This window comes from Dendrobates tinctorius, unplaced genomic scaffold (genome assembly GCF_039654945.1).
Source record: "Dendrobates tinctorius isolate UK_male_01 unplaced genomic scaffold, ASM3965494v1 ptg000079l, whole genome shotgun sequence".
Classification (NCBI taxonomy): domain Eukaryota; kingdom Metazoa; phylum Chordata; class Amphibia; order Anura; family Dendrobatidae; genus Dendrobates; species Dendrobates tinctorius.
Window position 1 is genome coordinate 28,986,511 of NW_027361747.1, and position 16,497 is coordinate 29,003,007.

The 16,497-nt window shown below is 47.1% G+C and overlaps 1 protein-coding gene across 8 annotated transcripts in view; it reads right to left on the reverse strand.

Annotated features, from left to right (window-relative positions):
- Positions 1-16,497, reverse strand: part of FGL1 (fibrinogen like 1) — a 170,934-nt gene that overhangs the window by 16,224 nt on the left and 138,213 nt on the right. For all 8 annotated transcript variants that reach the window (XM_073583647.1, XM_073583646.1, XM_073583651.1 and 5 more), the window contains one exon: positions 15,041-15,228. In XM_073583647.1, the coding sequence (XP_073439748.1) occupies positions 15,041-15,228 (188 nt within the window). The remainder of the gene's footprint in view (positions 1-15,040; positions 15,229-16,497) is intronic.

Here is a 16,497-nt window from a genome sequence, read left to right on the forward strand (position 1 = left end):
CAGTAGGTCCTGTTCAAAAATATACCTCGTCAGTGTACCCAAAAGGCTATAGAGACAAAGCTGTAAGGGTACCGTTACACCTAGCGACTCACCAGCGATCCCGACTAGCGATATGACGCGGTCAGGATCGCTGGTGCATCGCTGGGTGGTCGCTAGTGAGCTGCCACTCAGGCAGATCTCACTAGCGACATCGCTGGGGACGGGGGTCGCTACTTACCTGTCAGACGCGGCGATCCTGCGTCCTCCCGCCCGGCTCCACGCGTCGCTCGTCGTCACAGCAGGAAGCGCCGCAGGAAGTGGCCGACGAGAAATGATCCAGCAGCTTCTCGCGCGATCAGCGATAACCAGCGGGGGAGCCGGTCGTAGGTAAGTATCACATGCAGCGATATCGCTAGCAATATCGCTGCAACGTCACAAAATCGGTGACTTTGCAGCGATATTGCTAGCGATATTGCAGTGTGTAACGGGGGCTTTAGACTGTATGCTATCTTGGATGATCAAAGTAATCAATCCTTGGCTAGATCAACATTCCTTGACCTATTCAACATCAAAGGGCCAAGCACTCCCTACTCATTAAAGATGTGTGCAGGTACTGTGTCAAAAGCAGGCAGGAAAGCTACTGACTACCAAATCGAGTCCTTAGACAGACAATTCTGCCTACGATCATTGAATGTAACCAGATCCCAGACAACAGATCTGAAATTCCTATGCCAGATGTGGCAATCCATCACGCTCACTTAAAATGCATAGCACACCTTATACCGGAACTTGACCATCAGGCCAAGATAATCCTGTGCTGGTTCATAAAGTGAGACGTCATATAAATGGACTCCACAATGCTCCCTATGCCCAAAAGCTAGATCTAGGATGGGTCATAATAGGAAACGTATGCAAGGTACGCATGCACGCCCCCTCTTTTGTGACAAGCATGCTGACAAATACACTGGAGAAAGGACGCCCATCTCTGTTCCAACCTTGTAACAATGAGTTCCAGGTCAGAGAACTATCACATGGCATCCAACTGCCCAATCATTTAATAGACTTTACTCACGACAGCAGTATAGTGTTGTGAAGCTACGAGGCTCAGTTACAGTGCACAGTCTTCTAGAGAACTAAGTAGGACAGCCAAGTGGCAATGTCGATAGAGGACAAGTTGTTCCTAGCGGTAATGGACAAAGGACTTGTTAAAGATGAGACCAACAGCTGGGTCGCACCTCTTCCCTTCAGAAACCACAGACCATGTCTATTGAACAACAGAAATCATGCATTAAAACGTTTCTCCTCTCTCAAACACTCTACAAAAGAAACCAGAGATGAAAGATCACCTTTTCTCCTTCATGTCAAAGATTTTTGAAAACTGTCATGAAGAGCTATAGCTCCCACTCTCAAAGACTTTGAATAATGCTGATTCCTACCTATGTTTGTAGTATACCACCCTAAGAAACCAGGCCAGAATAGAGTGGTGTTTGATTCCAGTGCTAAGTTTTATGATGTCTCCCTGAATGACGTTCTACTGACAGGACCAGACCTCAATAACAAACTGCTGGCAGTACTTATGCGCGTCCGTAAGGATTGCATTGCCTTCATCGCTGACATCTGTGGCGCCCCCAGGAGTATGGTCGCCACAGTGGAATTACCTTCCTCCCTAAGAGTGTGATGTCATGCTTGGAAGCAATAAAGCATCTCTCTGTCAGGTAAATACAACACACAGCACAGTTCCCACTCCAGGCCATCAGAGGGAGCTCTGAACCAAAACTGGGGGAAGAGCGGCTCTCTGGGGGCCAGGAAGGGGAAGTTTAGTTAGTTTGTGTGAGGAGGGCGAAGTGTGTGGACGGGAGAAGAAGAGCTGGAGGATTGAGCAGAGTTCAGGCTCACTTCTAGCGTGGCGCATGGTCCGGAGTCTGGTCTCCGAGGTTGTATGGATACTGATGTTCCTGCAGCAGAAACCGGAGGAATAGGAAGCTGTAAATGCTCTGTTCCCACATAAGACTCGGAGGCACAACAGCAGCGTGTGATCCAGAAGAAGGAGGCTACAGCTGTCTGCCATACGAGGGGGTTCTAAAAGAGAGCAAGCAAGAGGAACTTCAGTGTAACTCAGTGCTGCATGTGTTATGAATGATTCACCGGAGGAGGAAAAAACAAAAATGCAAGCTAAGTCCAGAAAACTGGAGAGGTTGGTAGCAAACGGATTGCAGACCCCTGATCCTATTCACACAACTAACAGTAGCTGTGGAGTGTTCCTATGGTGATCCTAGACACCTCCTCACAGCCGGAGAGCTAAATAAGCCTAAAGAAAGAAAGGGGAAATCTAAACTGCCCCAGAGCAGACCCCAATGCAATAGACAGCCCCCAACATGTATTGTCAGTGAAAACAGATGAAAACACAAACACAGACAGAAAGACAGGCAGAGCAAACGATGGGGCCCAACTAACTAGATAGGAAAGGACAGAAAAGATGCTAGCTGCAATCCGCAAAAACCCTACCAAAAATGTCCCAACACGTCTGATAAGAAAAACGGCCCTGAAGTCACTAGACTTCAAAATCCCTATATCAGCACTCCGATATATTCTGAAGACAGAGCAAAAGAGATTTAACCGATCAGGGACAAAAATGGAAATTCAGCAGAGCCCCAGCCGGGGCTGGCTTAACACAAAAGCACTAAGCAAATCAGACAAAATCTCATGGAACAATAACAGAGCAAAACTTAGCTTTCAGAAGACAGGAACTGAACTGGAGGCCAGAGCTCAGAGCAGAGAAATCACCAGCAACCTTACAGGGCGTCGGCAGCCTTATATCCACTCAGAGATTCCGGATGTCCAATCGCAATCCACCTGTTCAGATGACAGGTTTCTCCCATCCAAATCAGTTTCACCACCTCCTTTCACCAGCAGAGGGAGTTCATCGGACATCAAAGGTGAACGAGAAAATGAGCTCACAATATGCATGTACCTCAGATAAGCGCTAGAAAGGAGACTACACAACCCATCTGCATAGAGAGATTCCTAAATTGCTTCCAGGCTGGCCAACTCCTGTTCCATCTGTAATCTGGATCCTGGACTGCACTTGCAAAGCAAAGTAAAGGTAAAAGAAACTGCACCCTGTTGTGTCATTGCCTTCTTCCTGCAACCCCTTCAGCTCTGCTACATCTCTGTGCCTAACACTGCACCCTCTTCCTCAACACCTATCATTACTACCCTGGGACTACAGCTCTACCTGTGGGGAGCTATTACATCTTGCTGCCTTATACCATCTGTCCCAGAGGATCTGCCTGCAGCGTCGGCTTAACCCCTTCATTGCCGAGCATCACAGGTGGTGTCACGTATCATCCACTTATAAACTTTAATCAGCCACGCTCAACCCCTTTTACATGGACGCCCAGGGCCACGAACCGGGTCACTGCTACTGTGACACTTCCCTCTGAGATAACGGGCCCAGTACCGAGTACCCCACTGCCCTGGCGGGCGATCCACATCCAGCAAATGTTACATTGTTTCCTTGTGAGAGAGAGAGACAGGAACTTTCTAAGATTCTTCTGGGATCCTACTACAGAAATCACAGAGTATCGCATGAGAGGGCATATCTTTGGCAACAGTCCTTCACCTGCAGTCGCCATTTACGGACTGTGATAAAACACTCCGGGTTCGCCTTTGCTGGGGTCAAAGGTCACGTGCGTTCAGTATGAAACTCAGGCGCAGAGCTGGGATTCGGGTGTAACTGACCCTGAGTCAGGTTTATTAACGGTGAAAGCAATGCAAAAAGGAAATAAAACATAAAACAAATCCTTGCCTGTCCGGCACTAACTAAACAAAGGACAACCTAACTACCAACTGGCGGGCTTCTCCCGTCCAGCCAAACAACAGTTGCAGTGGGCACTGCTTCCACTCACGTGTGTCTCTCACACAGACAGGCTCTCTGTGTTCCCAGGCTGAGACACTCACACAACCACCTTGCATCCTTTTATATCCACCTCCCATTATTCATTAGCAAGCAGGTGCGATACTGACCAGACTAGGCCACATAGGAAAGGAATCTGGGCGAGATATACCTGCCCTCATCCACTATTCCCACATGATTCTCACATATCCCCCCCCTCTGCTCAGACCACTCTGGTCGAGCTATGACACCCGCCAAACAGTGCACTCGGGACAGGGCATCTGCATTCCCCATCTGTACCCCTGGGCGGTGCTCCACCGTAAAAGTGTAGGCCTGCAGGGCAAGGAACCACCGGGTCACCCGGCTATTCCGTTCCTTGTTCAAGTGCATCCACTTGAGAGGGGCATGGTCAGTGATCAGCCTGAACTTTCGGCCCACCAGGTAATATTTGAGGGCCTCTAGAGCCCACTTAATGGCGAGGCACTCTTTTTCTACGACTGCATACCTTTGCTCGTGTTTATTCAGCTTCCTGCTGAGATAGAGGACTGGGTGTTCCACTCCGTCCCTCACTTGTGAGAGTACGGCCCCGATACCGGTATCAGAGGCATCCGTTTGTACCACAAACTTGCTGCAGAAGTCCAGAGTCACCAGTACGGGCTGAGAGCAAAGTGCACGTTTTAGGCTATGGAAGGCTTCTTCAGCCGCTAAACTCCATTTAATCATGACGGAGTCTTTCCCTTTTGTAAGATCCGTCAGGGGGGTAGCGATGGCTGCAAAATTGGGTATGAACCGGCGATAATAGCCGGCGATCCCCAGGAAGGCTTGCACCTGCTTCTTGTTGACAGGTTGTGGCCAGTCCTGAACCGACTGAATCTTATCAACCTGGGGTTTAACAACACCCCTCCCAATTACATACCCCAAATACCGGGCTTCTTCTAGCGCGATGTGACATTTCTTGGGGTTCGCGGTTAGACCTGCCTCCCACAGGTCGTCAATCACAGCTTGTACTTTCTGGAGATGAGTCTCCCAGTCCAAGCTGTAAATGACAATGTCATCCAAATAGGCCGAAGCGTACCGCCTATGTGGCCTCAAGACTCGATCCATCAGTCTCTGGAAGGTCGCCGGTGCCCCGTGCAGTCCAAACGGCATATACACATACTGAAATAAACCTTCCGCGTAGCAAATGCCGTCTTTTCTCTGGCAGCCTCAGCCAGAGGGATCTGCCAACACCCTTTTGTTAGATCTAGGGTCGTAATATACCGGGCTTTTCCTAACCGATCTATTAACTCGTCGACCCGGGGCATAGGATAGGCATCAAATTTTGAGACCGCATTCAGTTTCCTGAAGTCATTGCAGAACCGGATGGTGCCGTCCAGTTTAGGAATTAGCACAATCGGGCTGGACCACGCACTGTGCGATTCCTCAATGACTCCTAACTCTAACATTGCCTTCACTTCTCGGGAAACGGCTTCACGGCGCGCTTCCGGGATTCGGTAGGGCTTTACGTGAACTGTGACAAAGGTTCCGTTACGATGTCATGTTTCATTAGCATAGTCTGCCCGGGTTTTTCTGAGAAAAACTTTTGGTTGTGAAGTAGAAACTGCCTGACCTCAGTCTTTTGCCGCTCCGAGAGAGTCTCTGCAACCCGTACCTCTGGTACGGTATGCGAGCAGACAGGACGGGCCAGCTCCGCTGACAAGGCAGACCGATCCTTCCAGGGCTTTATCAGATTTACATGATAAATCTGTTCAGGTTTCCATTTACCTGCCTGGTATACTTTGTAGTTTACTTCACCAACTCTTTCCTTGATCTCAAAGGGGCCCTGCCACTTTGCCAGGAACTTACTGTCCACCGTGGGGACCAGGATCAACACCCTATCTCCGGGTGCAAACGTACGGATCTTGGCGCCCCTATCATAGATTCTTTTTTGGGCTCCTTGAGCCTGTATCATGTGTTCTTTGACGATAGGCATAACAGCCGCAATACGGTCCTGCATTTGTGTGACGTGATCTATCACTGTTTTAAATGGAGTGACCTGACCCTCCCAGGTTTCTTTTGCAACGTCTAACAGTCCGCCAGGACGTCGGGCGTACAATAACTCGAAAGGCGAGAATCCCATGGAAGACTGGGGTACTTCCCTGATGGCAAAAAGCAAATACGGAAGTAAATAGTCCCAGTTCTTCCCATCCTTGTCTATCACCTTTCTCAGCATCTGCTTCAGAGTTTTATTGAACCGTTCAACCAACCCGTCTGTTTGAGGGTGATACACGGATGTGCGTAACGGTTCGATTTGTAACAATCGGCAGAGCTCCTTCATTATCCTGGACATAAAGGGGGTCCCCTGGTTGGTGAGTATCTGTTTTGGTATACCGACCCGACTAAACACATGCACCAGCTCCTTGGCAATCGTCTTGGTGGCCGTGTTACGCAAAGGGATGGCCTCCGGGTAACGAATGGCATAATCCAACATGACCAGGATATGTTGGTGTCCACGTGCAGACCGTGGAAGGGGCCCAACTAAATCCATCCCAATCCTCTCAAACGGGACTTCAATAATAGGTAGGGGTACCAAAGGGCTACAGAACCGGGGCTTAGGTGCAGAGGCTTGGCAGTCAGGACAAGACTCGCAATATACACGAATATCGTGATGCATGCCTGGCCAAACAAAACAGTGTAATATCCTTTCGGTGGTTTTCTGGACTCCCAGGTGACCTCCCATCACATGTCCGTGGGCCAGGTCCAGCACCTGCCGCCGGTAGAGTTTTGGCACGACTAATAGTTGCACCGTATCTTCCCCTTTTTCTCTATCTGATAGAGTAAATCATTCTCCAGAACCATGTAAGGATATGCCAGCCTAGAGCCAGGTTCTACGGGTACCCCATTTATCACTTTTACATTTGTCCTAGCCTGAGAAAGGGTAGGATCCTTTATTTGCTCACTTTGGAAGTCATCTTTCTGAACTTCTAAATCCGGCAAACGGGGAGGTGGACGGCTGTCGGCCTCCTCCTCTTCCCCGGTCTCCTCCGTATCACCCGCCATGACTGAAAACGGGAACGGCAGGTCATTTCCCGCAGACTCTTCCCCAGAGTCTTCCGGGGAGACCTCTTCCAGGGGTTCGGGACCCACATGTGCCCTGGGAGAAGAATCATGTACACTATTACCCTGGGGTATCAACTGATTCTCCCACAATTGCCAGAAGTGGGGAAAATCCCGGCCCAGGATAACATCATGCAATAACGCCGGGACGAGTCCCACTTTATGTTGCACAGACCCATAGGAAGTAGTAATGCATATGACCGTGGTGAGGTACGAACAGGTGTCTCCATGCACACACGTTACAGAAAATTTGTCTGATGGTCCAGTCGGGGCTGACACCAGACTGGCCTTCACCAGAGTCACCACACTTCCCGAGTCTAACAATGCCACCACATTTTTGCCATCAACAGTTAAATCACACAAGTGTTTTTCCACATCCTTTTGACCGGCATTCACACTCACTACCCGTGCAACCATAGACATGCGGTTTTTAGAGTCTGTGACGTCGCACTGCATGGGTTCAGTAGTGACCGGACAGTTCACAGCAATATGTCCCATCTCTTGGCAGCGGAAACACCTAACGGGCCCCTTGCTTAGACCATAGTTCGTTACTCTCGGCCTCGCAGTGCGGGCAGTCCCGTTTTCCTCCCCCACTGTCTTAGGGATTTTTCCATCTCCCCTACTCCCTGGAACAGTCTTACCGGTTCCACGTGGAGATGATGAAGAACGAGGTGGGGTAGCGTCGTCTCAGAGTCCTTCCGCCACGGAGTAACGTTCAACCAGATCCACCAGTTGATCTGCCGTCGTAGGATTTCCATGGCTTACCCACTTCCTCAGGGCTGGCGGTAGAGCTCTCAGGTACTTGTCCATGACGACTCTCTGGATTATCTCTGGCGCTGTCAGCCCCTCGGGTTGTAGCCACTTCTTCGTCACGTGGATCAGGTCGAACATCTGTGACCGCGGTGGTTTATCCGGCTGATAAGTCCATTGATGCACTCTCTGTGCACGGACAGCGGTCGTCACTCCCAGCCGTGCCAAGATCTCGGCTTTCAGTTTGTCAAAGTCCTGCGCAGCTTCAGGCTCTAAGTCATAATAAGCCTTTTGGGCCTCACCGGAAAGAAACGGGGCAATCAGGCCGGCCCATCTTGCCTTCGGCCATTTTTCTCGCACCGCCGTCCGTTCAAACGTGGTCAGGTATGCCTCGACGTCATCTTCGGTCGTCATCTTCTGCCAGTACCGACTCACGTGAATCACTCTCGACTCGGCTTCCAGGTTAAGCTCAGGTAAGCTTGCCAAGCGCTGCGCCACCTGCTGGAGAAGCGAACGATCGGTAACTGTCATGTCCACCAACTCCTTCAGCTGGGCCATCATGACCCGATTAGCTTCTTGCTGGACGGTGGTGGACTGTACCAGCGCTTTCACCACGTCCTCCATGCTCATGCTTGCAACGTGATGCCCGCATTCTCCACCACAATGTGATAAAACACTCCGGGTTCGCCTTTGCTGGGGTCAAAGGTCACGTGCGTTCAGTATGAAACTCAGGCGCAGAGCTGGGATTTGGGTGTAACTGACCCTGAGTCAGGTTTATTAACGGTGAAAGCAATGCAAAAAGGAAATAAAACATAAAACAAATCCTTGCCTGTTCGGCACTAACTAAACAAAGGACAACCTAACTACCAACTGGCGGGCTTCTCCCGTCCAGCCAAACAACAGTTGCAGTGGGCACTGCTTCCACTCACGTGTGTCTCTCACACAGACAGGCTCTCTGTGTTCCCAGGCTGAGACACACACAACCACCTTGCATCCTTTTATATCCACCTCCCATTATTCATTAGCAAGCAGGTGCGATACTGACCAGACTAGGCCACATAGGAAAGGAATCTGGGCGAGATATACCTGCCCTCATCCACTATTCCCACATGATTCTCACAGGACTCAAAAGGTCAGCTCAAGCAGGAGAAACAGAATACGGAACAGATGTCAGACAATTCATAGGAAAAGACTTTTATGTTGACAAATGTCTGAAAGTCATGCTTTCAAATGAGACTACCATGAGTCTTCTCAGGTTAGCCCAAGAGATGCTTGCATGCTCGAACCTCAGGCTTCACAAAATAGCCTCAAACAGCCAAGAACTCATGGAGGCATTCCCATCTCAGGACCTATGTAACGGTCTCAGAGAATGGGATCAGACCCCGCACCAATGCAACGCAGCCAAAGTCTGTACGTATTTGCAGATGCTTCTGTCAAAGCAATTGCCGCTGTTGTCTACTTCAAAACTATAGACTCCAAATGTCAGAACCACATTGGGTTCATTATGGGGAAGGTCAAACTTGCACCACAACCAGAGCACACTATACCCAGGTTAGAGCTTTGTGCCGCAGTCTTAGCCATTGAGTTAGCGGATTCCATCGCATTTGAGAAGGATATCCACCTGACACAGGCCAAGTTCTACTCAGACAGCAAAGTAGTCCTAGGATATATCCACAGCAAAATTAGGCTATTCTACGTTTATGTAAATAACAGAGTGCTACGAATTAGGAGATCAGTTCATCCGAAACAGTGGCATTACATATCCACGGACCAGAATCCCGCATATCACGCAACTAGAGCAGTTGACGCAAGTCATCTGGAAAGCACAACATGGCTCTCAGGACCAAAACTATTGTACACTGAGGAACGTTTTCCAGACACCTTTAAACTAGTAGGAGACGACTTGGATGCTGAAATCAGCCCGCAGGTGTCTACACTTCATACAATGAACTCTGCTATTCAGCTTGGATCTTGCAGGCTTGACAAATTCTCAAGTTGGAAGTCACTTGTTCGAGCCATTACCTGCCTGACCTATATAGCTTGCTTGTTTAGGGCCACCAGAACTTGTGAAACAGAAAAATGTAAAGGTTGGCATCTTTGTAAAAATACCTCTGACTTAGAATTCTCTAGAAACCACATCATCCTCACTATTCAAAGAGAAACCTATTTTGCAGAAATCCAATGTCTTATTTCCAAAGTTCCAATACCGGCGAGCAGCGTATTGAGAAAACTCGACCCATTCATCAACAACAGCGGCCTGCTGAGAATAGGAGGCCGACTCAAAGACGCTAAAATGGAGTTTGTGGAGAAATTCCCTCAAATACTCCCTGGAAAATGTCATGTTGCCTACTTAAATCGTACAACACTATCACAACACTACCACAATCTGGTCAAGCACCAAGGAAGACTATTTACAGAAGGAGCCATCAGAACTGCTGGCCTGTGGATTGTTGGTGCAAAGAAACTCAGTAGTGTCATCTTCAAGTGCATTACCTGTCGTAAGCTCCATGGTTCGACTCAAGATGGCTGACCTACCTTCACCTTTGATGGCAAACACTACCACCAGCTCAGGGGCACTGCGCTGGGGAGTCCTTGTGCCCCATCGTATGCAAATCTGTTCCTGGTCTGGTGGGAGGAGACGATAGAGCTTGGGGGTGAGTCGAGATGGTGGCAAGATCTGATATCCATATGGTATAGATTTATCGACGACGTTTTTGTCATCTGGACGGGCAGTAAAGATCAGTTTGATGACTTCATAAAAGAGTTGAATAATAATGAAGTGGCCTGGGGTTCACTTCAGAGATCCACAGAGATGAGATAGTATTCTTGGATGTGAAAATTAGAAAAGAACCACATGGGGACATTTCCACCAGCATCTTCCGTAAGCTGACTAGTACAAATAGTCTTCTGCATTGGCAAAGTCATAATCCTATTTCCCTTAAGAGAGAGATCCCTAAGGGTCAGTTCCTTAGATTGAGGAGGAACTGCTTGAGGGATGATCTATTTTATAGTCAAGCAGGGGACATGTATAACAGATTCAGGGAGAAGGGCTACCTGAGACATGTCGTGGAAACTGCTTTTGATTTTGCAAAAGGGGGTAACAAGCAACAGCTTTTACAGAAGCATGAGAATAAGGATTCTGCAGAGGTGATAAGGATCATAGGCACCTTTGATCAGCAACATCAGGCGGTTAGAGAAGTTCTCAACTGACATTGGGATATCCTTAGGCTAGATCCAGATTTAAAGGAGATTATTGGGGAACTTCCTAACATCACCTTTAGGAAAGGGAGATCTCTGAAGGATCTATTGGTACACAGTCACAACAAGAAGCCGGTAGCCAAAGGGACGTAGCTTAATAGAAGACCATGTAGTTTCTACAGATGTGGTGGCTGTAGCATGTGTAAGTGGATGAAACCAGGAAAATCTTTTGTAAGTTCAGCCACAGGCAAAGTTTTTTTATCAACCTGACCTACCAGCAGACAGACTCAGCCCAGACCCTCTTTTTACCAGCGTTGGTCTCGATATGTTTGGGCCTTGGTCAGTTGTTACACGACATATGAGAGGCGGCCAAGCCAATAGTAAACGTTGCAATGCCACCTGAGGAAGACGGATCTATTCCGTTGAAACGCGTTGTGAACTCTTAAATTCCAACTGTTTCTTTATTAAATGAAAATTTTTTTGCGTCAATAGAATCCTGTCCTTTGCGCCCTGCAGACCGGGTCTTTCAGCAACTTTCCAATAGTAAACGTTGGGCAGTCATGTTCACCAGCATGTCAATCAGAGCCGTCCACATATAGGTCATCGAGTTCCTTGACATGTCAAGCTTCATCAGTGCTTTAAAGGGAATCTATAACCTATTTTTTGGTATATAAGATGCGGCCACCGCCATCAGAGGCTTATCTTCAGTATTCTGTAATGCTGTAGATTAGCCCCCAATATAACCTGAAAGAGAAGTAAAACGAAAGAAATACTAGGCCTAATCTGAACATAGGTTACCTCATTCTTGTAAAAGACTGCCAAATTCACCAGAACCAGTGGCCACTTGGTCCAGTTAGCACAACATTGCCGAGCAAGGACGACAACTTTCGCAAATTTGAACTAAGGATGACCAAAGGAATGAACCTAAGACATTTTTCAGACCGGTATCTGAACTGGTCCTACTGTTGCCTTCAGAAGAAAGGGATAGTGACATCCATTGATGCCAGAAGGGGAGTGTTCTGTCTCCAATATCTAATTTGTTATCTCTGATTATTTGTTTTGCATAATGCCGCAGGTTATTCATTAGTATGAACATATAAAACTTGCATATTGAGAAGCATAATAATCTATCTTTGTCTATAGTGTTTTGGCTCCCTCTAGTGGCCAGAGTCATGTTTACAGTCTTATTTTCTGTTTTCTATTTCTTGTGTGTGATTCTGCTCCCTCTTTGCAATGCACTGTCGTAGCTCAGCCTCCATTTCCTTCACCCTGCACTCAAGAAGAGACACCTCCATTACAGTCCCCTTGCAATTGCATTGCTGGTATGCATTTATGCTTTCAATAGTCAATTTCTTCTCTAATGTTAGCCTAGCTTAGTCAGTCGTACCCCTGGGTCAGTTACTAGTTTGTAAACCTTCACGCACGATGTATAACATGTGTAATATGTAGTTTTGCTGTATCATGCACTGATTGTATGCCTTATGATTGTTTACAGTTTCACCGGGTCAATATACTATTACGTTCAATAAAAGCACAGACTCAACCACAGTCTCCTTATTGGACCCTGGTATAGCAGTTTATCTGCCTGTATAGCTACATGAGCCCGGCTCATTTAGTGAGGACAGAACACAGATTTGTACTCTGGCACCCTGGTGAGATGGAAAATCTGATTTTCTTCTTACATGCAGTTAAAGATTAGCATGCAACATTTTAATGGGTTGTAAGACTGCGTCTGTTTTGATGAATTTGGTGCAAAATCCATCAACTTAAAAAAAAAACAAGAAAAAAAAGACTTAAAAAACCTGCAAATGATGAATCGGGACCTTTCTGTTGAATATAGAAACGTATGAGGTAGTTCCATGTTTTCGAGAAGATTTGAACACAATGCAGAAGGGCACAAGGATGATAGTGAAACAACGTTTAACATGCAGGAACATATAATCCTATAACTACACTGAGACCACACGGAAAGTGCCTTTTTAAGATGATTTCCTTTGTTGTTGTTGCTGAGTATTGGTCATTTTTCGCTGTGTTGCTTGGATGAGGTTTTGTGACCCAGAGCCGAGGAGGCTTAGCCTGACAGGATGGGCGGTGTGGAGCACTTGGGTTGCTCCCCCTGCTGGCGTAGTGTCCCAGCAATCGTGTCCTTCACACAGCGCTACATCTGGCAGGTTAGGAATCCACTAAGAGATTCTACGTGACATGGCAGTGGGCTTATACATTCTCATCAAATGCTAACCAAGAATCTTGTGTCTATTATTTGGATGTGCGGACCAAGTCTTTTTCTAATTAAGTTGTTTTAGTTCAGTGAGACTTTTCTATGTCATATAAATTGAATTACACTTTAACATGTAGGAACATATAATCCCATAACTGCACTGAACCTATAGAGAATTAAAAATAGATATTTCATACAGCCTGAAGAAGCAATTTAGGGTTGTAAACCAAGGACAAGGTCTGTAACTCCTAGCAATAAAACATAGCCTATAAAATGAGACTGTGCGTAGAGGTGGTGCTATACACATCTCCGGCCCTCTTAGGCTGTCTTTCCTGGTGGCACAATCCCTGACATTGATATAGAAGGTAGAATCTATTTATATAATTGCCTTGTAATGTTTTAATTTCCTGTTCTGTCCAGATGTCACCGTATCCCAGAATTCCAAGCGGGGGGAAGTTCACCAACCGCCATATTTGTTACCCATCACTTGGATGTCCTAAGAGCAGCCGACAGCACAACGGAGGAGTAGATGCAGATTCAAAGGCTCATGGACCCAAATGAACAAACACGTCTCATAGGCCCTTTAGTTCGCTTACGGCTAGAATCCTCCACCGATATATTGATGCATGACGATTATTGGTGGGCTGATTTGGGGATGGTTGTTTACGTATGAAATGTTTTTGCAATATTTCTAATATGATTATGACCATTACTGATAATGACTAGATAAACTGTGTTATTGAATATATATGTATCTGATGGATGTATTTATATGTATTTTATGTATGAATTTTTTGTGATGGGTGTTACCTAAATGGTGATTGGCTGTGCCACACTATAAAAGCCCACCATATGTGCTGTTATGTTATACTTGAAAAAGGCCACAATATGGCCGAAACGTTGTATTTTGTACTGGCAGAATACATTTTTGATACGATTTTTCACCTAGACCGGATGCTGTTGCTTTTCCTTATTTATCCAAGTGATGGGTGTCTCAATATGGAAACTGCTGCTGGTAACAACCTATTGCGCGGTACCACCAGCGGAACACCGTCGCACCACACACACACTCTATACACCGTACGCACCACACACACACACTCGCAGTCACACTGACACGCACACATTAACACACTCACGCAGCCTCTTGCACGGTACCACCAGCGGAACACCATCGCACTGCCCCTGCGCGAATTCCGCGCGGGTGCAATGAATCATTCAGCTGATCTCGGCGGCAGATGCACAACGTCTCTACAGGCAGAGGAAGCTGGTCACATTAAAGGGGTTTTCCCACAAACGAAAGTTCATTTTAAAAATTGTCTGTGTCTGACCATGTACGGAGCATACCACATCTCCTGGGCAGGGGAGGAAGCAAAAGACAATACTGACATTACAGCAGGGGATCACAGAGGATTCATTTTGTGAGGTAAAATATTTCACTGACTGTTTTTAAACAATATTTTACCTCACAAAATGTATCCTGCTGTAATGTCAGTATTGCCTTTTGCTTCCTCCCCTGCCCAGGAGCTATGGTATGTTCTGTACACAGTCAGACACAGGGGTGAGAGAGACAGAGCACAGGGGGGAGACAGCTGAAACGAGACAGCACATGAGAAGAGAACACAGCACAGGAAGGAGAGACACAGTGGACAAGGGGGATAGCACATGGGATAGACAGGTCAAAGAAGAGAGCACAGACGGGAGAGGTTAGTACATGGGGAAAGAGAGTGGATAGGTGGGTGAGCACATGGGGGGAGAGATTCTTAACGCTGCAAAGCCTGTCTCCATCATGACATTACCGCCCTCCCGATGTGATAGCATCGGGCCTACATCTAGTTATTACTTAATTGTGCCGTACATTTCTTATTGATTAAAGCTCCTTTTTGTTAGTGTGCAGATGTTACCTGTTATACCACCATCCACCTTTATCCTCCACCGCACAATTCTCTTCGTAGTTGTCGTTGTCCCGATCCCATGTACTGAACTTCATACCATTGTGGTTTGCCCACCACTGAACTTCTGGGTTAAAGCCTCCTGTCAGAGAGTCTCCAGCCGTCCCCGAGTACTCCCCACAACTTATCTGGTAGGCGCTCTAGGGTTGGTGAAAAGAGAGTTAGGGTTGGTGAAAATGAAAGGGAACGTGTTACACTCAACATAGATTCTGATCTGCCAGAAGAGGAGTTGAGCAGATTGATGTAAAGGCTTGTAAGAGAAGATTCAGTAGAATCATCATTTATTTAGAACTCTGCTTATTCAGGGCTCAGGAGTCCAATAGGCGGTCCTACTCTGTAACTGAACACTATCTTTATACATACACCAATTTTGGGAGGGTTGTCCATCATTGGATGAGACCACCACTGGACTGCTCAACTCAGTATGAGCTGTGAATTCAATTTATAAAAGTTATACTCAATCTTTTTCCTACAAAACTATATACCAATCTGCTCGGCTCCTCCTGCTCTATATTATGATGCCAGTATATTGGAAAGCATTTCCAAATTAACAAGTTCCCTTTAAATTCTTCAATAATTTAATGAATATATGCGCTTGCACCCTAGTAAATGTGACCTATGACACTGTAATTAGCAAAAGGAATCACAACATCTTGGCCCTGCGGTTACATTGATAGTTCATGGCCTTCAGACCATAGCTATGCGAACTAAATGAATGTGGCATCCCTGGTTCTTCTTCTGACTAGAAGCCCACTGTGACGCCGTGCGTGCCTCGCACTGCAATGTAACGACCTTGTGTAGGGCCTACTAATGAGAAGAGGCATAAGTAGGAGGAGATTTGAAGTGCTCTGGTCTGGCAGCCACAGACTATAGAAGTGGTCTTGCCAATCTTTTTTTTTTTACTGTAAGGCAGCCAGGGTGGTAGTCGTGGCAATGAGCTGTAGTGTTCCCACACTCTGGCGCCCCACAGATGAAATCTAATGCCCTCTTTGCTGCACGTGCAGCAGAACACTCACGGTTACTTTCAGGGTTTCTTCCAGTTCTGTCACTCCGGGTTCCTGATTTCCTAGTTCCACAAAACACTCCGGAGTCACAGTCTTTTTCCAGCAGTTCAACTTTACTCATCAAAAAGGCACTCATCAACTTGGCAGCACAATTCATACAGAGCCACGTATCCTGTACTTTCCCTGCCTTCCGGGCAGACTCTGTTCCTTCTGTAATCTCTCCTTCTTTCCTCCCAGCATTCATGACAGTACCGCTAGTCAGACTCTGTTCTGTCCATGCCTTACTTTTCCCTGCCATCTGAGCAATCTCTTTAGACAGTCCATGTCCCATCTGTGCCTTCCACGTCACCACCTCCCTGTCAGCCCCTCGCCCCGTTCCAATTGGAAAAGGTGCCGGCAACGCCA